At 38.4% G+C, this 25,167-nt stretch overlaps 1 protein-coding gene across 1 annotated transcript; it reads right to left on the bottom strand.

Moving 5' to 3' along the window:
- On the bottom strand, positions 1 to 24,715 carry LOC105043038 (ATP-dependent helicase BRM). The gene is given in 15 exon segments (XM_073256195.1): positions 1 to 879; positions 5,422 to 5,679; positions 8,180 to 8,704; positions 8,846 to 10,432; positions 10,512 to 10,757; positions 11,583 to 11,662; positions 11,665 to 11,785; positions 17,571 to 17,654; positions 17,750 to 17,842; positions 18,108 to 18,194; positions 18,285 to 18,372; positions 18,611 to 18,723; positions 20,274 to 21,593; positions 21,748 to 23,118; positions 24,353 to 24,715. Coding segments are annotated over 15 exon segments (6,837 nt in total). The 5' UTR covers positions 24,536 to 24,715; the 3' UTR covers positions 1 to 198.
- Positions 24,716 to 25,167: the final 452 nt, after the last annotated feature.

Here is a 25,167-nt window from a genome sequence, read left to right as displayed (position 1 = left end):
TTGAATGCTCGGAACTGTTCCTTTTCTTTCCTCTTTTCTTATATTTATAAAAGCGATCATTGCAGCCGCTGCAACTCTTGAACGAGGGATGCTGAAGGGGATACAAAAAGCAACATACAGAAAAAGGATGGTGGGGATGCATGCCCTCTTGATTGCTATGCTACAGCAATATGAGGTAAGACATGTATACACATCATCTCACAAATGGCTTGGCCTCCTCCTACCAGTATCTGTCCTCATTTTTTTCACATGCCTCGCCCATTGGACTTCCTCCGTGCTTGGCCGCCCATCTGCCGCCACGACAGCCTGCTGTGCCGGATGACGAGCCCTCTGACCGGGACGCAATGCCTGCTGAGCCGGGCGTGCATGGACTGGGAGCCTAAGAGTACGAGAAGCGCTGGGTGAGGACTTGGGACCCGCCTGACCTGCATCGGTCGCAGATAAGGGACTCATTGGCCCCGTTTTCTTCACAGCAGACTTCTCCCTGTCCTTCCTCTTCTTCCTGCAGATGACCAGATCACCGGGGTGTGTCAGCAGAGAGAGCTCAGGTGCTGAATGCTCTCCACCGCCGCCGCTGGCCGGCCCGGATTCCTTCTGGGACTTGGACGTGCAGCCAGGAGTCCTCCCATCTTCATCCAGAGGCACAGGACCACGAGATGCAGGCTTGATAGGGCCTGGCTCTGGTTTCACCTCTGTGACGGTCTTGTGCCGCTTGTTTTGGCTGGAGGCGGCAGCCGGTTTTGGGGACAGGGCAGCCCCAGCTCCTCCAGGAGAGGGAACAGTGAATGCATTTCTGGCTTCTCGAAAATCTGTATCTGGGAATGCAATCTTCATGATATCAAAGAACAAGTCATGAAGCTTTCTCACTTCATACTTAACCTGCATGGAAAACCGAAAGATTAACAATACCTTACCCGAAGGATCATAAATTGAACCATCCAACAAGTTAAAACTGGTATCATCCTCAGTATTACAGAAGCATGTTTGTTTATGCAAAATCAAAGCCTTTTATGATTGGCTATTACCAGTAGAGGACGTATGCAATAAAAAACATTCCAAAGTAATGCATTAGTTTAATTTTGTACTGCTAATTTGATTATTAACATTTGACAACTATTTGATGAGAGCAGAAAAAAATCAGAATTCCATTTGACAATCACTTGTTTATTAACGTATGAAATTGAAATAGTGAGAAGTTGCCAATTCAAAAAGATTAAAAAAAAAATTGTGCAGATAGAGCCTGAGAATAGAGCCACAAAGGGATGATTGGCATGATATAAGATACTTCAACAACGTGTAGAGAATCATGCATTTATTGTCCCACTGAGAACTACAATGATACATCTTACAACATTAGCTCCTACCATGTGTCTTGACATCAGTGGATAGTGTCCCTGAATTCTTTTTAAGATCTTTGGGTCAGGTTTTCGCTGATGTTCATGAGTTGGTGAAGTTTGCTACAACCATACTTATAAGCCCCAAATACCATAGAAAGCCCACAAATACCGTAGATAGGAAAAATGATCAAGTAATAAAGAGATTTTCATGGAAAGATGATTGGTCTACGCTTGGAGCTAAACCAAGAAAAATTATTGAATTTCGGTGACACAACGGAATATGAATTTCAAAATTTTTAACATGCATTCAACTATTGAAAACAAAGTTTAACATTTAAACTAATCTACCGGAACACAAAAGCCCTAGAAACCCCTTGATGATTACAATCAAATATCAAAAGCATGCATAACATGAAAAGATCAGAAGTCATATACCATCATGAAGACCACAAATTGGTAATCTTGATATCTCCACGAGACTCCAAAGCAGAAGCCCTCCAACGGTGATCCATACAGAACTGATCAGGCCCTTCCCAATTCGTCATGGCGCTGCAGCCTTCTTCGCAAGCTTGTTGCCGACTGTCCTTCGCAAGAACTGGTTGTACCATTGCTTGTACGCCTTCATGACCTCCACACTAAGACCTCTTTAGGAACTCTTCCTCAAAAGATCTCACCACACATAAATCAGATTTTATGTTCAACACATGAACAATCTGATTTTTAGGACATCTCATACTTTCCTTTTTCTCTTTTCCTTTCCTTTCTATTTTTCCCTCCCTTTTTCCTTGTCTTTTTTCCAGATTTTTCCCATCATTTTTCTCTCATTTCCACGCCCACTCACAGCCCAAATTGGCACCTTAAGCCTGGTTGTAGCGCCCCCTTTAAATAGGAAACAAGAGGGGATACCATGGGACGCCAACTCTTGGCGTCCTTTAATTCCTACACACACCATTTAATTTTCAGCATGGAACACGAGGGGATAGTGTGGAATAAAAGGTGATTAACCAGCAGAAAGACTCTTCCTCTGCTAAAAAAAATCAATACACCATCATATGGTGTGTGGGAAAAGGATTTAATGTGAGAAATGAAGAGTCCATACCTTAAGGACTCTTCCATAAACTCATCGCACAAAAGGGGCGTCCAATTTATTTTTTGGCGTGGAGTTCCTTCCAAGAGAAGGACTCCACTTCCTCTTCCACGTCCACATATCCAAAAAGTCATCAGATGGGGCGTGGGATAAAGAGAACGCGTGAATTTAAAGGAAGAATTAAGAGTCCAAAACATTAAGGACTCATTCATACCAACGCATATATGTAAGGCGTCCCTTGTTATTTGGCGTTCAAATTCCTTCCAAGAGGACTCTTCCTCCTCTTCCACACCCCATATCCCAAGCGCCATTATATGTCACGCGAAATAAAGAAAAACACATGGAACCTTGTAAAGAAATTAAAAGGTAAGGAAGAAAGACTCCTCTTCATAATGCCCAAATAAATGATGCCATATTTATTTCCTCGTGTGGTTTTGACGTGAGGTAGTGGATTCACATGGAACTCTTCCATAAAATCCAGATAAACCAACTAATAAATAGATGGTTCAAACCCAATCACATTAGGTCAAGACAATAAGCAAAAGGTTAGCACAAACACATTTGCACTGAACCCAATTGGAACTTGAGTTAATTTATGTGCTAGCAATTTAATTAACCCATTGGATTTACAATAAATCCAAATAGATTGGACCAAGATCAAATTCCTATTGTGTGTGACCCATTGGGTTCCAAATCTAGCCAGCAGTGGACTCAAACTCTCGACATAACCCTAATCCGATTGGATTAGGTCAGCTTAAGAATCCCAATCAATAGGGACTCTTCCTACTTGATTCTCGAATTAAACTCTTTTAATTCTAGTGAGTCCACAAGTCAAGATTGATGTCTAGCAACGTGTCATGACTATCTGAAAGATTTAAAATTTGATGAAAATACCAAAATTATCCTTCCGTAGTGAGTTACCGTGCAATTCAATCCTTTGACCACACAACATCCCAAAAAGACCATTGGTATGAAAATATGTCAAATTCAAATACCTATCCATATGTATCTCGATCCGATGATGATAACTCGATTGATGAACCAGTAGAAAAATTTCTACTGTTCACCTCTGCTCTGGCTAGAGACTCAAAGTCATCATCCTATGAGATCACATAGGATGTTCTCTCCTCCTACAAAAAGTGACCGATTCCTTGTTGACCACTCACAACCTTCATGAACACTTCACCATATCCAAAATATCCCACACACATCTCAAAGTGGTGTGTTAGAGAATAAACCAAAGTAAGGATCATATACACAAGGTACCATGATCTCAGGTCAAAGGATCACATGCACTACTCCCACTGAAGAACCATCTGTTGACATGCTGTAAGACTCCATCAAGTATTTTTTCTGCGCATCAGTTCAGTGAACTCATTCTCTAATGAGCACCTACATCCTTGTATTAGTGTCACCACACAAATGGTTGTGAGATCAACCACCCTCTCCATCGAGCATACATAGGATGTACCAGTCTTACCGGTATCATCGATCCCCGACTCGATGATCCAACGACTAGAAATATTTTAGATTGGGACTATCAAGATTTTAGGTCTCACTGACATGATCTCATCATGCTCCTAAAATCATTGTCCTAATCTATGAATTTATCATAATCATAAAAAATATGATGCAGCAAATGATAAAACACAATACCTCATAAATAAAAATAACTAATGTCATGCAAATGAATAGAAAAAAAATAAAAAAAAGTCCCTTCGCATCCCTATGCGATTGGCTTGTAGGACACTATTCTTTCAAAAATGAGGTTAAGCATTTTTGCTGCTTAACTAAGGCACCAGCAGTCACCGTAAAAACCCTTAAACAGGAAAGATCAGCAAACCATCTCATGTTTTCTTCACCTCACCATGTTCTATTGCTGACAATAGAAGAATGTTCATTGAACTCAAATACCAGCTATCAGAAAAGCCTCAGTCTAAGTGGTTGGGGAGTGCCAATCATACCAAGAATGATCACCAATACCAGGTATGCTAAATGGAGGGAAGGTATTTCCTTGTTTCATACAATATCATTAGAGGTCTGCTGGAAACACTTGAAAGTACTAGATCAGGTTATCTTACTAGTTTCTACGTAACTACTGAGAAGCCAATAAAGCTGCGAACTGACAGCAAATATTGGTACACCTTATTGGGTTGTCCAATGGTGGACACAGCTATCCGTGATATCCTAGACCATTTTGAGACAACATTTCTACCTTCTCGTCTGTGAAGATTGATGTAGTGGTCCAATGACAGATCCTCTTCATCGACAAGAAAAACAAGTGAAGGGAGCAAAGACAAAGAAAGAGGAACCAAAAAGAGCTGCATGGAAGAAAGCAAAGTACCATTTTTCAAAGGAAATGACATGAAACCAAATGAAGAAGGTAATTGAGAAAATTTGACCTGACCCTATTTTGTCTATTGGGACATTTGGCTTTTCTTCAAAGGGGCATCAAGTTCAACCCCGAGACAGTAGAAGATAGGCAGAGTCAAAACAACAATTTGTTTATTAGTTAGCCTGCTGGCTGTTCTTGTACCAATGATGAATGGAAAAGTGTGTTAGGACTCCAGTGCTTTAAAAATACGTCTCCTCTATGTTTTCCAAATGATAAAATAAGCAATATTTGGATGGTCTTTGGCAAGTCATATTTGGTCTAGAAATCCTTAACACAATGCATATCAAATTTTCAGTTAGTCCAAAATTTATTGTTCATTAGAAATGTAAATTTGAAGTCCCTTCAGAACTTTCATTTGAGTAGGATCAATGTTACATAACCAAGTAAGCTCTCTTCAGAGATTCGGTAATCCTACTAAAAATATGTAACTTCAAATAAATATCAACATAATCAAAGCTTTTGATTGATAGAGGCAACATGCAATCAACAAGAATTCATTCAATCATTCACCAACATTTCATAAATACATGCCAATAATTTGCATGATTTCTGAAATTTAATTTCATTCATTAAGTAAAAAACTAAAAATGAAATGGGCATACCTCATGTGAGTAATTGCAAAACTTTACTACATTTTGTAACATCAATTGAACATCTGCTATGAAGTCCAACACCCCATTGTACTCTAAATTGTCCACATGCTGATCGATTCTTCGTAAATCGATAATATTACTTGTATCAGTAGCAGTGCTCATCAAATTAGCATTCTGATTCTTCTTCCATAAATCAGATAGTAGGGGAACAACTTGATAGCCATCTTTATCGATTTTCCTCTGAAGCTTGCTAATCACATTCTTACACTACAAAATAAAGTGATAAAAAATATGATGATATTTGCCCGTATACTAATTTACCTTTTTTATTGGGCATGAGAATAACAATGCAGTAACAATGTGCATGGCTTGAGATCATTAATGCATATCATAAATTAGAATAGTAATTTTGCAAAGCAAGTATGAAACAAAATATACCATAGAATGACACAACATATATCAAAATTGCAGCATCATTTCATATTCAATGCTATCTACTAATCATAAGATTAATTGTTCGTCATTTGATAAATATAAATTAACCATGCGAGGATTTAGGTTCTAAATAAAAGAGCTGCTTCTTATCATAAAATGTCTATAGAAATTCATCTATAAGTCAGTCTGTTGGTTCAACTAAATATAAAAATAAAAGGAGGTAGGGACAAGCTACTCATCATACTAGGAATCAGACTGCAAATATTTATTATTGTCATGATTATAAAATATTAATTTTATAGTATGTTAAAAATTGATACTTGAAACTTCGACCACAGATTTGTTTAAGGAGCAAGGTAAATGAGATGCTCACCTCAGAACTCTCGACTTGCACAATCAAGATTCCTACAGATTGACACACTGACATGTCTCCTCGAGAACTTTACAACCGAACCTCAAAGAGAACTTTCCAATAAAGCAATAAATCTCTATTAACATGATATTAATTTGTGCATATTTCTTTTGAACCAAAAACTTTTTGGAAGATAAATTCTCTTTTTCCCTTTGCTATTTTTATGTATTCAATTACTGCCATTGCTTTTAAGGATCATAACTTGAAACTAAGTATCTGTTTCAACTGCAGTATACATGATTTCCAGGCATCTTGACGAGACATGCCTATAAGATTGTGTTAAATGCAACAGTACACATTTTAATGATGTCATCATCTTTCTACCACCAAAAGCGAACTCCTGAGTAGTGCATGAGGCTCCGCTAAAAAGGTCATGGATCTCTACTCATGCGCATCACGTATGGCAAATACTAGTTGGTTGAAAGTTCTATGCTGAGATTCAGGTCGGTCGTATGTTTGGTTTAAGGGTTAAAACTGGTTCAATTAAAATGATGTGATTCAAAATTAAGAATGTTTTCCAAGATCTATCATGGCCTACATATAATGTAGGATCAAGATCACTTTCAAGATGTTATATAACACTAATAGAATTCAGTATATCTTCTTGTTTATTCCTTCCTTTTCCATGCATGGTGGTTCCATGGTTACTTTTAGCTTTCTTGGCATCAGTGCTGCCAGCTTACTCAATTCTGAACTCAACTGGTCACCCCCCCCCCAACAAAACCCCCTGTCCCCACCAAAAAAAAAAAAAAAGAAGAAGAAAAAAGAAACCCTTTTCCTCCATTAATCTTCTTAGATCTAATCTGACAAGAATAAGCCACTTTCAGATTTGAACAATCTGGTTTATTCTCATCAATCTTGGTCATGGAAGTGTATTAATCAAGACCATAACTAGGAGCTAGCAGTTATAATTTACTCAGTTCATATTCATAACTCAATAGAGGGAGAAAGATTATTCACAAAAAAATAAATAAATAAATACAAGAAACTAGCATTTCAGATGAATGCAAAAAACAAGAGAATCTAAATTTGGTATTACGTTCTACCAGTCAATATTTGGTATTTTACCTTGGTTGGGGGGTGGGGAAAAGGAGTAGGGGATGCAAAAATTGAATGCAAAATAACTCATAGTCCATTTTACCACCATACGGCTAGAACTACACTAATAATCCTAGAAGCTCCAGACTTAAGAGTTTGTATCCAAACTGCATCCTGCCTGCAATATACCTTGGAGATAAATGTGGATTGACGCATAAATCTTTTATGCATGAACAACTACATATATAATAACTCTAGGATATAAGTATAATATAACTCTTTAAATTATCTGGGACAGAAAGTACAAAGGAAACAATTATACGTTCTGAACCCTAGAACTTCATAGCTGAACAATTCAAATTAGAATGCCATCTAAACTATGTCTTACATCAATTGCAATTTCTGCATTCTGCCAGAGAAGATAAATGCCAGGAAATATCTATTGTCTCATGGAACCATCTCAGTATCACAATGCTATAAATTGCCAGATAGTGCTCCAAGAAAAAATGACTTCATCATTTTGCAAATGTTTATGGAACTTGTAAGCCATACTCTACATTTCGTTTCTTTTATACATGTAATCTAAAAACATCAGCTGCATTACCAAATCATATAAAATACTAGATATTGCAAATTGAAAGATGTGGAAACTATCCAAATGCAAATAGAGGGGATAAGGCCTATTAGTTAAGTCATAGGACAAATAATCAAAGCACAAAAAATTTTAACTCATAAAATATAATCCTTTCTGAGCAGTTATGAAGTTAGAGAGATATACTCTTGCTTTCTTTTGAAGCATGAGCAGGTCAAAAAATTCTGGTCTCATATAGAGAGATATATTTTGTTGCTACATAAAGGGAAAAGCAAGACAAAGACACCTACCTTCCTCTGCATGCTGTCGGACATTTTTGTGCCAAGCAAGCTAGGATCACCAGTATTTGAGACATTACCTTTCCAAATATCCCCAGAATATTCATTGGCAACCTCTGCAGATCCGGACATGGATCTTGACTTGTTGAATTTTGGTAAATTGATATGAGATGACTTTCTTGATGGCAAACTGTGTCTCTGCTTAATAGTGGTATTAACATCTTGCCTATCTGAAACAGGCTGATTAAATGTCTCCAGTTCCAAATCGGTCTTAGAGTGCATACTGTAGCCATGGTCCACCTTCAAAGGAAGCTGGGACCCATGCTGGGGAAAGATTCTCTCATTGCTGGACTTTTCTTCAAGGCTTTCAACAGTGTATCTAGGACGAACACGAAGACTGCGCTTACGCTTTACAGTTGGTTGCAGAACTTGCTCATCCTCACCATCCTCACACTCATTAATCCAACTTCCTGATTGTTGGAGATCCATCTGAGAATCACCTGATACAGCAATTTCTCCTTCCTCAAGGTCTTCTTGCTGGAAATTACCATTTAAAACAACTTTAGACAGTTGAAAATTGCATGAAAGTTTGAAATAAAAAAACCAGCTTAAAGTATAAAATAACATAATCAGCTGCATGCATATAAACAAGAAGCTGAAGGAGAATTTGCTACATACCATCCTTTTTGAAGGACAGCCAGGCCTGGCATCTATAGCAGATAGAGATCCAAATTTCTGTGAAGATATGGATGGAGCAGCATGTTGAGGCAATCTTCGACTTCCAGAAGAAGATCCTGATAAACCAGCTTCTTCAAACCTCTGAACATTTTGGTGGCCTTCCATTCTTTGGGGCATATCACACCCACTGCCATCACAAGCTAACACCTGCTCCTCCGATTGATTCTTATTAGGAGGCTGCACAGCACCATCAGATTCTTCCTCCTCAAATTCTCCTCCAATCTCACCCTCTTCTTCATGGAATGAGTATATGTCCCTCTCTTCTGAGCTAGCATCAGAATCCTCACCATCTTCATCATCCACTTCCATGTAAACAGAATGTTTTTTGTTAGTTGTTGGACCCCTGGGCCGGCCCCTTCGTCTCTCGGTTTTACCGGGGGATGTACTGGAATATATTGCACCTGATTCCAGGTCAATATTTTCGGCTAAAATGTTCTTTGATGGCCTCTTATTTAAATTAGCAATGATAGCATTTGCTTCTCTAGAACCAGCACGAAGCCACTTGGGAACCTGATTGTGCTTCACCATATCACCAGTCCAGTCAAAATCATCATCCATTTGATCAAACAGCTCAATCTCTTCTTCACTACGAGCAATCATGCGATTCACCTCTTGCAAGGATGGAACATCATGAACAGTTTCTTGATATCTCTCGTCATCATGCAATAGTGTTTCTAAAGTCATCCGCCTTTCTTCATGTGTTGTTCTTTGATCAAACCGACCAGCATTAATAACTTCATCTGCCATATCAATCTTATATTGTTGGATATTGTTACGTATGAGGCTCTCTATTGATCCCATGTATCGATCTTTACCAGCAAGATCATCCTCCAGATCACCTGTACCTCCATTTCTCAAATCATCTTCTTTCTGATAGCTCGAGATTTTGTCAACAACTGCCTCCATATATATGACTTTCACCTCTCTCTGCTGTCCAATGCGATGAGCCCTGGCCACTGCTTGCTCCTCATTTTGAGGATTTGGATCCGGATCATATATAACCACAGTGTCTGCACTCTGAAGATTTAGACCTCTTCCAGCAGCACGGATACTAAGCAAGAAAATGAAACAATCAGATCCAGGGCTGTTGAAATCTACTATTGCCGCTTCACGATCTTCTAGGCTAGTTGAGCCATCAATCCTTCTGTAGACAAGCCATCGCCACTGCAAGTATTCCTCTAGTATATCAAGAAGTTTTGTCATGGTGCTGAAGAGAAGCACACGATGGCCTGCTTTCTGGAGTTTTATAAGAATCCTATCAAGGATCCAAAGTTTCCCACAAGATCTGACAATGAAGTCTTTGGAATAACTAAAATAAGGATAATTTAGCAAAGGATGATTGCATGCCTTGCGCAGCTCCATACATTTATTGTTAAGATTCTTATAAGCCTTAACCTGATACATTGGGTTCTTCTTGGCCCTGCAAAACTCATCCTCAGGATCAACTCTAAGGGTACCAGTGGATTTAATCCAATCATATATGGCACCCTGAATAGCTGACATCCTACACCTCAAAACAATGGAGCCCTGCAATCATTAACTAACTCAATGTTGCTTGTAATAATTCAGGAAGACGAATTAAAGAAAATTTTGGTGAAACAATCACCTTCCGTGGAAGTGACCCTTCCACATCTTCAACACGACGCCTTAGCATAAAGGGCTCCAATATCTGATGAAGCCGGTGAATTATAATAACCTTTTTTTCAGTTTCAAGCCAGTCATCCTCCTCTGAGCTATGTGAAGGACCATCCCTTTGGAAGGGCTTTGAGAACCAATCATGAAATGCCTTCCGATTATCAAAGACTTCTGGTAGAAGCAAATTTAGGAGGGACCAAAGTTCCTTCAAATCATTCTGTAGCGAACAAAATGAACCATCTAATTTAACACAACACAAACTAGAAAGGTTCAAACAGCAAGAAACATATTATATAGTGCTAGAATCACAAACAAGTACATGCATGCTATAATAAGGTTGGTACCAAAGGGGGAAAAATGACCATGCCCCTACGCTAACCTAGCCATGCACTCCTTTCCTATCATTGAACTTCACAAACCTCACCTCTAGCAGGAACAACTTTTAACTAATTAAATCAGTTAACCAGAAACTCAGAAGCATAATGTACCAGGAGAAAACAAAGAATACATTTTAGTACAAATGATAAAATTAACATGGGAAGAAGAGTTCTCCTTTGCTTCCTTGCTATTAATCCATTTATCATATTCTACATCAATCTATTATAAATTTTGCTCTATTATTGGACTCGCTAATCTCAGGGCATTTTAGTCACATTACCTCAATTTATTTCCTTCAACAATACATGTACAGTGGGGACCTACATTGTTTATATACTAAAGTAACCTATTTAACAACAACAAATTGTTGGATGTCTTGGTAGGATAAGAAGACGTAGAAAGAATAACTAAACAATCGCGATGAACTAGTAATTTTAAGAAGTTTTTAATACCATCCAAGCTTTTAAGTTTCGGCAAGAACTGATTTGAATTTTCTTTCACTACCAACCTACCCAGTCTTTCTAATTCTACTAATAAAATTCAAACAACTCAAGAAATCAATGGATAAATGTGTGTGGGGGCACAATATAGACAGCATACTGGAAATACACGATTCATACTAATGCTATTCTTACACTTTACATGCTCAAGAAAATAAACAGACCTGTAGAGGTGTCCCAGTAAGAAGCAGACGTCTTTGGCAACGGTATCTGTCAAGGTCACGAGCTAAAACTGACTCCCGGTCTTCATTCTTTGGGCTTCATCGATGATTATATACTTCCAATCAACTTTTGACAACCTTGAGCGGTCAAACATGACAAATTCATATGTTGTAACAAGCACATTAAATTTCACGGCACAAACCTCCTGGACAACAAAATCAAACTTTTAGATGCCAATCTCATTTAGCAATAGAAAGAACTAGAATATGTTCGAACCGGGCAGTACAGCATTCCTTGTTACTACGGGATAACCTAACTTCAACTGGGAGGGTGATTTTAAACAGGTTAAGCACCTTTTTGGTGTCTCGACTGGCTAGAATCAACTTTCCTTTTTTTTTCCAATAGTGATTGGCTGGTTATATGGATGACCATCCACAAACCACCACTGAAACAGCAATCAAACACTAAGGGTGCACCCCCTACCAGGAACACTAATCCACATGCACAAGCACACAAACATTTGCACACATGCACACACAAGCATGCAGGTGCACCCATGCACAATGTGATCAAGAAATACAGGCGCAATTAGTTGGTGCAATTAGTTAGCGCAAATGTGTGCTTGACTTGCATACAGTTGAACCACTAGTAAACCACTAGTAAACGAGAGTTGATAAAAATTACTCATGTACGCATTCAAAAGTATATAGATGCACCTGTGCACAATATGATCAATAAACACAAGCACCAATTTAGATAGCACATATACATGTTCATAACTATATAGTTGGGTCAGTAGTATAACACATAAACACATACACACAAGCATGCAGATGTAACCATGCATACCATACAAGCACCGATTTAGATAGCACATATTTGTGTATTTGACTTGTGTACAGTTAGCCACTAGCAAATAAGACCATAAAAATTACTCTTTTCTCATGAAATCTACATGGTAATGTCTCCATCTATATCACCCAAAGCATTCAAGATTGAATATTCTAACTCTTTTTCTTTTCAATGACATTCTCAGGTCCTCCGAGCTATAGCCAGTTGAATTGTAATTGGACTCTCAAATCATGAATATGGCAGTAAAATATAGAATACAACCTATCTGGCACAAGGATTAAGAATCACATAATAAGCCGATGCCAATGAACAGCTTGTGTGGTATGCAAGTTGTGCCACAATAAGCTGGCATGTGGCACACAACCACAGAAAGGTAGGCAAGCTTGTCCATGTATTTGAAATGGGCAGCCTAAGATGCACTTCTATATTTTTTTAAATTTCTTAACACCATACTGGTGTATACCTATGAGTTAAACAACTAATCATAATTTCTATCTAATATGAAGAAATCAGTTAGCACAAATCATCCTAGATATCTGTCCTGATTGTTGTTTAGAGTTCCAGATAATTTGTTATATAAGCTAACATTATACACCTACTACTGCATATTAACAACACAAACAAGTTCAAAATTTGTAAACTAAAAAAGGAAAATGAACTAAATTTACATGTTAACATAACTGGTGTCATCCACATTCTACCAATACCACGACGAGCTTATTTTCTCGTATATTGCACGATTGCTCGATACCATGGATTATCTTGATCTCTAAACTTTAAAGAAAGAAAAAAAAATGAATATGTACAACAAAAAAAAAAAACACCACCTCATTCTGACAACAAGAAAACAGATCAAGGTATTCTGTATAATTGTCTCATTGTTTTCTCAAGTCTGTGACTCACAAGTCTAAATTCTTTAAAAAAAAAACAAAAAAAAACAAAAATCAAAAATCAATCAGGAAAAGCTCTAGGTTACTTTGAACAAAAAAGAGGGGATTTAGAATGATTGGCAAAATCTTAAAACAGGACAATAGGCCGCAAATCCTAGAAACCGGTTAAAATTGTTGTGTATCACTTTGACATGCATTAAGAGCAATCCAATATGCACTGATATGATACAGCAAGAACTGGATACAGACTGGTTATACAGTGATATAGTTAACAAGAATGGTACAGTCTTGTACCATGGTAATAAAAACAAGACTTAGATCCTCGATCTTGGCAAAGACTCTCCTCTACAAAATTATATACTACATCAAAAATAGAATTCTTTTAGTCAGTTGTGCCCCAAAAAATTGGAGTCCATTTTTTCATTTAAATTACGAAACAAAATTAATAACTAAACAATCATAAATTATCATAAAATTAAATCACAATCATCAAAAGCTACCTAAGTCATACAAATTTCTTCTATATATAATATAATTAGATCTAACAACCAAACTAACCCCACAAGCAAGAAACTTCTGAGAAAGCCAATTTGCATGGCCCGCTACATAAGGTTGTACATGTCATGTGTTAGCATTTATACACAATGGAGTGGTCATAGAATATTGAAGATTAAACAAGCTTTAGTACCAGGAGACAAATAAGAGCTAAGATAAGATCAATGTTATTATTTTTTTTTTTTTTCCAAGCTCCATTATTGCTAGAAGTGATTGGAGACTGGAAGCAAAGGAGATGAGATGGAGTGGATCTTTTAGCTGGAGACGGGGGAAATGCTCAAGGAGACCTTTCTGAATTATGAATAGCTATTTAAATGCTCCCTATGAATTTGGCAGTAATACACATTCCTGTGACAAAATATGTCAATATATCAGGTTATTTTTTTCTAGCATTCAACCATCTAAAAGCTTCACCATTTATCCTTATATATTCCACATGGTATCAAAAATTGTCAAAGGCTGGCAATCTAACATTGTCATCCACATGAAAGACTCCAGTTTTAATATCCCAATTTAAGACCAAATGGTGATTTCATTGAATGTAAAGACTCAAGAAACTTCCATCTAAATGCTAAGAATCCTAATCTGAAGTCCATGAAATTGCCTAGGTCCCCATCACCATTATGGAATCATCCAAATCATCGCTAGTGTTCCTGCCAGTGAGAGACCCATAACTGTCGTTTTCCAAATAACAACCTTCCTCCATTATTCATGAGATCTTTTCCTCCTCTATCACAATCTCACACTCCATCTTTTTGACATCAATAAATTCTCTACTCTTCCACCTAGCTCTCTCATTATAAAAGTACTACATTGTCTGGTTAAAAGTATAACCTAAAGCAAAACCAGTTTAGGGTAATGAGTTATATTTTACAGAGATTCATATAGGATATGTTAAACAGTTGTGCTGAGGGATACTTACGTTGAAGAAAAGTATACTTAAACTATCAGGGGGTCTAATGTCTAGTACAGTTACTTCCCATTAAAAATATCTAGTACAGTTACTTCCCATTAAAACATCAACATATACTAATTCACTTCCAGCACACAGAAAATTCTCCTCAAACTCCACGTGAAATTCCTACTAGCGCCACGGATCAGGCAAAGACCTAAATTTGCCTTGAAAAATTGGATCTTCTATACTTGTCTTCACCAGAAAATCAGCACAATTCACCAATATTGGAAAGACTTCATATACCAACATGCTATATCATGAAAATTCCCTACATAATGTTCAAATTGTTAGGCTTCAAAGTCACTTTCAAATTTGCTGCACCTTGAAATTATGGACCAATGTGCAATTTGGACTCCATTTCTTAAAGCCAGAATTGCAGTCACTAAATGACAATATATGGACACAAATACATAAGCATAGGTACCCATAAATGTGCATTATCTGTATAATAAATGGAAATGTAGAAACTGCAAATGAGGATGTTTGCTTGTTAATTTTCGAACTCAACCACTTCTACACATCAGTTTCCATCAATGATTTGTAAAGCATGAAGGCACCCAACAAGTTGCATAGATGTTTTGCTCCCCGGTTGCTTATCTTATCATTCTCATACCACTGGACTCCACTATTCCTTATTTGCTTTCTACTTGCTGTTTCTGAATTATCCTATTATGTTTCATTACTTCCATTTTACTTTGAGACCAACAAATGCTCTGATTTTTTTTTCTTTTGTCTTAGGTATCTTTGCACCACATCATCACATATATAATTCCAATGCTTTTTTTGTGTCTTATTAAACTTTATATTTCAAAATAATACTACTATCTACTCAGAATTTGCAGTTGTTATCTTGTTTGTTTGGTAATTTTACATCAGCTTTAACTGCAACAAATAAGGCAGGTCTCCCGATCTTCAATTGGCCTTCCAAGGTTTCTGGAGTCTTCTGTAGACCAAAATAGCCATGTCCAAGAGTTTGACACCAATTCTTTTCAGGTTCATGGCTGTTCATAAAAATCTGCTCGGTCTTTTAATGGAGCCTTCCTAACTTAGACCTGTCTGAAGACTTGGATTCCAATCATGACATATACATCAAGTATCATTAAAGCCAAGGATTCAGGTCCCGATGGGACACTGGAATAGGGTACCATCCCATGTATCGAGACAGGGTTGCCCCGCCAGCATCCTAATCGAGGCATCTTGGGACATCCCCTTCCCAAGTATCGAACGGGGCGGGACAGCAGTACATCTCATTCCATAGAAAAACCAAGACAATCCCATCCCATGAGATTTAAAACCTAGATTAAAGCAATGTTGATCTTTATATAATCACATTGTCACAAATGTTAGGATCTAGATAACATCTACATTCACTTCAGCAATAAAAAACTGCACTACTTTTCAAGAATAAATTTTAAGGAAACCAATTTACTCTCGTATGATTGTACAAAGAATGGTTGAGGATGCAGAATCTCATCAATGAACAACAAAATAGTCCGTTAGAAAGTTAATGGCAAGCATCCAACAGTGTTTAGCAAAATATATCATACTAACAAATTATACTGAAAACTACAAACTTAACTCTTTTAACCAAATTATCTTTGCACCATTAACTGGGAGGAAATAATACAAAATAATTTATAATTAACATAGTAACACTAGCAAGCAGTATGAATGCTAGGAAGTTAACAAGGTACCAAGAGTACAGATAAATGTGGAAACAAGTATTTTACATGATCGTAGTATTCAAGATAAAAGGTTCAGTAATTAAACTCTCAACATGTTATAAGACATTCACAACGCCATGTGTTGCACCTGTATAAACTATAAAACAAGTAAACCTCACTAGCTTACCTAAAAGAAGAAACTAATTGACCATGTAGACTCTTTTAAAGGAGTCAGAGGCTAGGAGGATAGCATGTCAACATGAGTGTATATATAGAACCCATATAAAATACACACAAGGATTCACATAAAAGCTCAAAAAAAGGAACAAAAATTTACATGTGAAAGAAAATTATGCATCTACAAAATATGCAACCATAAAGATGGGCAAGATAATATGCTGTCGATACATGTGAGAAATACATGACCGTCAAAAAGCTAAACACTCCCTCTTGTCCCCCTGTGCTTGCCAACAACTCAAAGCATTTCCCACATCTCAAAAGCACAGATTCAAATTCCATGCATACAGACCATTACTGGCCAGTACATACTCACCAGCCAAAAAAATGGTAATTGGAATGCCCTTGAGACTAATTCGTGAGTGAACTAGTCCGGCCCAACACCAAATCAACTGTACTGCTAGGCACTGAGATTAAAGGTGCTTTTTTATTCTCTTTTTTCTGCTGAAAGATGTGCCAGCCAGTATCCGATGTTGGTGTGGTAGATACCTTACTGGCCAGTGACTAATACAAGTTCATACCTCGAATTTTAAAACCTTACTCAAAAGTCAGAAAGTTATTTCTCAACTATCAATTTTTTTCATTTTTGAAGTCAAAACAGTACATGAATAAATAAATAATCTAAAATTAATAGACAAATAACTGCTAGTATGCATGTAGAGTTACACAGGTAAGCTTATGTGCATGTTGGCCAATAAGCACCTCTGTCAATTGAAACACTTGGAGTATTTTTGTTGAATGCCTTACACTTCTCAAGCAATTCATTTGAATAAGAAACAAATAACACAAGTGCTTGCTGAAAATTTTCAAGGCAAGTCAAAAGAGTGAGGATCTTACATGAGAGAACAGCCTGGATCGTTGATCTTTTCCACCAACATAGAAAATACATGATACAGTTGGCAGCCAATTATGCAATTCACTCTGAATAAATACAAAGATGTCTGTGAAATTTCTTTTTTTAAAAAAAAAAAAAGCAAATATTCCAAATCAGCAAATATGAAAAGAAATTAACTGACCTTCCAATTCACTAAAACAGCATTTGGAACTATTATGAGATGTGGCCCATAATTCCCTTTAAACTCCATCAAATAAGCAATCAATGACATTACCTGTTTGCACAAGATAATAACCTTGTCACTGAACTTAGTGTCTGATTTTAGTATTAAACATAGTAGGAAGAGTTGGGCAAGGCATATAAATTGTAAATGTAAATATTAACATAAGACCTCCTAGTTTAGCGAACTTAGTATCAAATTTCAGTCTTTAAATTAACAGAGTTAAAGTTTACATTTGCTATTGATGACACAAACCTATATGAGTACAGCTTGAAATTATAAATTCAGGTCATTTAAGAAATTATAATAGTGAAACAACCTGCACAGTCTTGCCTAGACCCATCTCATCCGCCAGAATCCCATTCAGCTTGTTGTTATACAATGAGAGCATCCATTGAAGCCCAACCTGGAAGCAAATCAATAAAGATCAGATGATTCTCCTTGGACTAGTTTAAAAGTTGTAAAAGTAATGAAATACATTTGAGTTGCCACATACAAGCTGGTAGTCTCTTAAAGTACCACATCGTAACATTGAAGGTTGTCTTACAACTCTTTCACTCACAGCATGTGCCAGACTATAGTACCTGGTAGACATGAGATAGATCGGCCTCATTCAGCAGCTTTCATTAAAGAAACAATATTCATATTTTGAAAAATAACAAACCAATGCTCCGCATACTCTAGAGTGAAAAAATATTGGTTTGGAGTAGTTAAATCACATTCACATCAATATGGTTGGAAACATTGACAAAACCACTAAAGATGTGTTACACGCAGATCTGTGATAAAGACATCATTAAACTAGTTCAAAAATGAGCTTACCTGTTAACAGATGAACCATCTTTTGGGGCATTCATTTCAGAGAATCTATTCCTAATCGTAACTTCCTCGCCAGCACATGTTGCAGCAGCCTTGACTTCTTCTTCAGAAAGACCCTGTACATATAAAGTTTATACTTACAGTTCTAAACAGGTTAGATCCATGCAGAATCCAAACCCATAACAGGACCGATCAGGACTTGCTCTAGGATTTCTATCAGATCAATTTAGATTGGAGTCTCCATTGGATTTTATAAGGATCTACCCTTCCAAATCAGCACTGTCTCGAAAATACCAATATTGCAACTTTGTACTCCTCTCGTGACTTACCAAGGTGATCCAAGTTTTAATCTTGAGCAAGTGAAGTGAGTGGGTGGGTATTGAGACAGAGAGAAGGCTGCCAACCCAAGGTAAATTACATAATTCCAAGCACTTGCAGAGACACCATCTAGAACCTAGAAATTGGAACAGGATGCATGACCTAGAACAAGAGCTAGGAACCTCCTACAAGGAGAAGAGGAGTGCGACCACCCAGGCATCACCCAGTTCACAAGGTAACAGGAGTTTATAACCATGATCCTTTTATACAAATGTCAAATTTTGATTAACATGATGATTCAGTCTGAATTCAACATATTATGTCCACAAGACTGTAACAAATACGATATGTGCTGTACCAACAGGCAATGTACATGTTAACATACAAAGGTTCTGCACTGCATATCTGAGTAACATGCATTCATGAAGATATGGTGCTGCAGCATAGGGTATGCTAATTCATATTACATGGAAAGTAGCATGGACACAAGATGTTACAAAACATGGGAGCACCTTTTGCTGTTGCATTCAGATCAACCAATAAATCTAGGTAGAGCCAACCTGAAGTATGATGAAAATAAATGCACACATGGAAAGCCACATTAATTACATCTGCCTGCCCACTTAAAATTACACTTCATGTGCATATATTAACTAAACTTTGGCACATGCAATGACCATGATGATTAATATGGAGTACTAAATGGATGGTGGTCAATAACTTTGTTGCCATCGCGTGCAAAGCATATAACTGATTCAAATGGTAGGTTTGTTGATCAATGACTGTAATCCCATCAAACAATGAAATTTTAGGAATCAAATTGATCTGAATTACTTGGTACAAAGGTGACAATTTAATAAGTATAAAATGGATCGTTGTGAATTATATGAAACAGATAGCACCCACTTCTGATTTGGGAGAAAGAAGTATTTGATGAATGGCAGTAATCCCATGTTGGGAAAAGATCCTGAGGCATCATATCTTTCTTAAATATGAAAATTGGTAAAAATAAGATCTTACAAGAGACAACCCATAGGTGTGTTTAGTCATGAAATGGAGTGTTTTTTGGGTGGACTTTGGATGAACCAATACTGTGCCGCAGTTTGACCCATGGCTTTCATGTAAATCCAACAATAATAATCTTTTCAGGTTTAGTCTTAGAAGCCAAGCACATGTATCACACAATAATAACGGAGTAGCTTATAGGGCAACCTTTTACAGCCTATACGCATTGCAAAAAGTGACTGCAGATAGTAAGTAGCTACAACAAGGGGATAAAGGCAAATAATAAAAATAACAAAACAATAACAAATTAACAATAATAATATACACATCCATCAGTACGTACCTGAGACCGTGCAGCAGCTGCAGCAACATTTGCTGCCTCTACCACCTCCTGGTGATTCTTTGCAGCAGTAATTTTTCCCCCAAGTTTGTGAAGATACCGTTCGGTCTCAGACAAAAAGGAAGAAAGAACAGCATATCGTTGTGCTGCATCACCAGGAATACTAGTCTGTTGCTCCAGCAACATCTCTCGGTATCTATCCACATCATTGTTCTTCAATGCTTCCATTCTTTTGTTTCGATCATCATCTTTCTTCTTAGAAAACTCCCTTAACATCCTCTCATGATATTTAGCCACCCCTCTATTGCGAGTAGTCCGTGCGTCTCGAATCGCCCAGTGACCCTCAAGGAGCTTCTTGCGCCATCGGAAGATGGATTTTAGTTGCTTCTCCCTAGTTATCTTTTGTAACTGTTGGACTTGCCTCATGAGCTCCATGCGTTGCCGTTCACACTGTTTGATGAACTTACGATATGGCCTGTCAGGCATTGCCATTATCTCCTGTTGTTGCTGATCAACTTCATCCCTCAGACGAGCCTGAAGATCTAAAAGTCGAAGCTTTTTTTCCTCAATCTGCAGCCGCAAAATTAGATCAGGCATAATCCTTTTCCTCTCTAAGTTAACGGTGAGTAAGCCGCTAATCTTTCTCAAATTCTCTGTTCTTTTCTTGTTCAAGAGTTCAGTCCCTTCCTCGCATAGCAAATCTTTCACATCATAAGCTAATATGAAATTACTTGAGCTATTTGCAACCGTTGATCCAAATGATTCATGATTCCTTGTAAAGAAAGGAAAATCAAAGAGTGGACCATGATACTTTCTGGTGGCAACCACATCTTTTGGAAGTGCTGCATTGCTCATGGAGGCTGTTTTTTTTACTTGTCCAGCATCAATTGTGGCATGGTGCTCTGGAACAGCCTTTCCCTTTTCAGCATTACAATCATTCTTGATGGATATTTTTTGACTTTCCAGTCCGGCATCCTGCTCGGATTTAACAGAAACAGAATTGCGATGCTCTACATTTGTAACAGATGCAATTTGTGCAGGTTCTTTTGCTGAATCCATTACTGGTTCTGAGTGTCTGACCATTGCTGCTTTCTCCTCTCCACTAAAACGCTCTTTTGACAGATCATGACCTTTACTCAAAGAAGCAAGCACCGAGGCCTTCTCAACAGTCTCTGCATGACTTACATGCTCTTTGACATTCTTTGCAATAGTTCTTTCATGGTTGGCAATTTCTGGTGAAAGGAAAGGCTGCTGCAGCTGTGAAGCAAGAGGTGGTGGTGTACTGGCATCAAGAACTTCTTGTGGAAGTTTACGATCACCACGCTGCAAAACATAATGATAAGAGGGTGATTAATAAATTTACCCCAGCATTTGAATGTGTCTGCTGTACTTTCACATCAAGCAAAGAGCTCAAATAATAAACAAGCAGAGAAAAAAATAATTAATATTTTAGAAGAGGTAGGGGAGAGGGGAATACCTTGATACGCCTAAAGGCTAGTATTTGTGCTTTAAGAACATGAAGTTGCTGCTTTGTAAACCCAATGTTTTGCTGTAACACCTGGGCAAATCCTCCCTGAGATGGAGATTGGGTGCCAACGACCTCCGTTGAAGGAACTGCAGGTGGAGACATCGGTTGGTTCATTTGCTTCAACTGACTGTAATACTGCATTGGTAGTGTCTGAACGCCAGCAAATTCACTCTTCATATTTGAATGTTCAATGGTCTGGCTCGTGCTCCCAGAAGATTGCGACGGATCCATGATTATCACTCCATTTCCATTTGCTAATGGGGGTTTGGCAACCCTCTCATTTTGGTTATCCTTGTTCTGAATGGCAAATTGCTGCTGCATCTGAATACTGGAGGAATTCACTAAAGTCGAAGAACTGCCAGCACCTGATACTGACCCAGCGGAAAATGTTTGCCGATTTTTCACTGGCCCAGCCTGAACAGGGTGTTCACTCAAGGAATTTGCATGAGCTGAATTTTCACTACCACCTGGTGAAGACAAGAATTGTTGCTTTGGGGAAGGCACATGAGACTGATGTGCAGCTGTGCTGATTTCATTTGGCTTTTGCATTGCAGCCAATCTAGCAGACTGCCAAACTTGAGCAATCAGATTGGCATTGGAAGGATGAGACAGGTCAATGTTACGCTCCATGGCCCATGCTTGCATAGCTTGCAGTTGTGCCATCATCAACTGCTTATTTGCAATATTCTGTGTGTTTGCTTGTGCCTGTAATGGTTGCAGGGGTCTTAACATATTTGTTGGTGTTGTCTGCCCAATTACTGTCTGCAGAGGCTTTAGTTCATTTCTTTGCTCAGAACTAGCATGTAGTTTTTCCATGTGCTTCTCACCAGGTCCAATATGCTCAGCTAATTTTGCATGAACTGGCGATTGTGTTTGATTGGCTCCTTGACGAGACATGAGATCCTGTATCCTCAAATTGTTCACGTGCATGTCTTGATCTCTCCCAGAGGGGCCAACCATATTGACCTTACCTTGTTGCTGCACTCGCAGATTCCCATGAGATTTTTGGTGTTGAGCAGTTTGAAAAGCTAACTGGAGGCAAGCTTGATAAATTGGGTTCTGCAGCTGCTTCTCTATACCTTGCCCTTTATTCTGGTTCACTTCATTAGGTTGAGGACCAGCATGAGGGTGATAAACATCACTGAAATTCCTCAGTGTCTGGGACACAGGTATAGCACCCGAAGATGATGGAAAGTTATTCCCACCAATGACTCCATTTAAACAACTAGGCCTATAAGGATCACCTTCAGACTTCCTTAGGGGCTGCAGCTGTTGCAGTTGCTGCTGCTGTTGCAGCAGCTGCTGCTGTTGCTGTAATGTCTGCAAAGAAAGGGAGAATGGCATGCATAATTTAAAACAGAAATTACTAAATGACCGGAAAGAGTTCAGTTTTGCAATAAATTATCCCTCATTTATTGTGACTAATCACAGTACACAGAAACAGAATGTACAGGAAAAAGGTACAGCATTAATATCCAAAACCATACTATTATTGCATGCAAGTTATAGGCCAAAGAAGGTGAAAAATTCTACTGACAAGATGATGTTTTGGCATGCAAAAAGCTACTTGCAGGATAACGTAATAAATAAAAAACTCTGTGGCAAAATAGAAAAAACATAAAAATGCCGAAAATTAAGGCCCATACTACTTCCAATAAAATTCAATATTATATATTTACTTGCAGTCATATCTCTGTAGAACTGAATTGCACTCTAAAATAAATTCAGGAAAACAAAGAAGAAGAAGAAGAAGAAGGCTGTATTCATAAAACCAGTTGGAGATTTATGTGGAGCACATGTCATTGCGTTAAACAGATCATAGATCAGAAGAACAAAACTTCCAAATCCTTTTAGAGGGGTACAAGCTCTTACTCAAATGAAACAAATACAAAACATAAATATGTGACACTAGCATCCATACATCTAACACGAGAGCGCCCACAAACTTCTAAATCTTCATCCAGGGTAAAGAGCCAACCAACGAGCAATTAATCAATTGCTACCCAAAATCAATAAAAAGATGACAAAGTCGAAACATTAGCTTCCAAAGATTGGAGAACACTATTGACACGATCTGGTCAGTTCTATTCGAACTTCTCGTCCACACATCAAGCAACTTCACCTTCAAAACGTTTGACAAAGGTTCCCAATCTACACCAGAAATATTTTCCTGAAAAAAAGAAAAAAGTTCTATCTTTCTTATCTTAAACAGTTCAAATCCACACAAGATCCCATTCCCGATATTCCATAAAAAAATTAAACGGAAAAGGAAAAACCCAAATATTAGATAGGGAAACCAAAAACTGCAACAGAATGACGGTTACGTAGAAACCCATAAACACTTGGAGAAGATGAGCAGCGAAACTCAAAATAATTTTTTTTCAAAGGATGGAATCAAGTCCGTAGATTCCACCGCACGATCCTATGGACACGTTACCACTTCCTTCCAATTTGGAAGGAAACCAATTTATCGCCGTGTCTTTCTCCGAAACATATGGAACGGCTATAATAGTCTCTCCAACCCGCAAAAATAAGGCACAAAAATCCTACTCACCTGCCTCAGCACGAGCTGCTGCTGCTGCTGCTGCTGCTGGATCGATTCGAACCCTAGAAGGGTCGGGGCCGACGCCGCGGAAGAGGAGGACGACGGTGACGCCGAAGACGACGACGACGGCCGCCCCGGCGCTGTCGCCGCCGGAGTCCGACCGGGTGCGCCGGCTCCACCACCTGATTGCATGCGGATGTTGCCAATAAAGAAAAGATTCTGGATTTGCGGAGCCCCAAACCAAACCCTCCCCGGGGTGGTCGAAACCCTAACAATCCGATTCTTCGGCAAAGGACCGAAGGTACAATCCTAGCCTTGAACTAATGCCAAAACCTCCGAGTCCTCATCCCGACGCCAAAACCGTCCCTCCTATTCATCCCACCATTCCGGCCCCGCGCGGCTTTAGTGCTTCTTGCGGTGGTTTTCTGATGATTGCTTCGCCGATTCACGGAGGATCGGAGGGTGGATGGGAGATAAGTGAAGAGTTTCCTCGCCAGAGTGCCGGTGAGTCCTTCCCCGGTCAAACTCGAGCCCTAGGGAAGTTCCCGATTTTCTCGCTTTTCTTTTATTGATTTGTTTTATGCCTTTTTTTCACGCGTGGTAGGAAACGTCGGTTCTCTTGCGAACCGCGGTTAAAACCACGACGAAAGGAGGTGGGCCCGGCTAGAATGGGGTTGAGAATACCCCTGTAGTGGGATAGAATGACGAGAATGGCCTCGATTCTAGAATTCCGATGGGAACCGCCGTTGCCGTGCCAGAGATTATCATTATATATGAAATTTACAAAAATATCCCTAATATCCGGTGGACCATGAGCGGGTCGG

This window comes from Elaeis guineensis, chromosome 4 (assembly GCF_000442705.2).
Source record: "Elaeis guineensis isolate ETL-2024a chromosome 4, EG11, whole genome shotgun sequence".
Classification (NCBI taxonomy): Eukaryota; Viridiplantae; Streptophyta; class Magnoliopsida; order Arecales; family Arecaceae; genus Elaeis; species Elaeis guineensis.
Note: the sequence above shows the minus strand (reverse complement) of the source record. Positions and strands in the feature narration are given on the sequence as shown.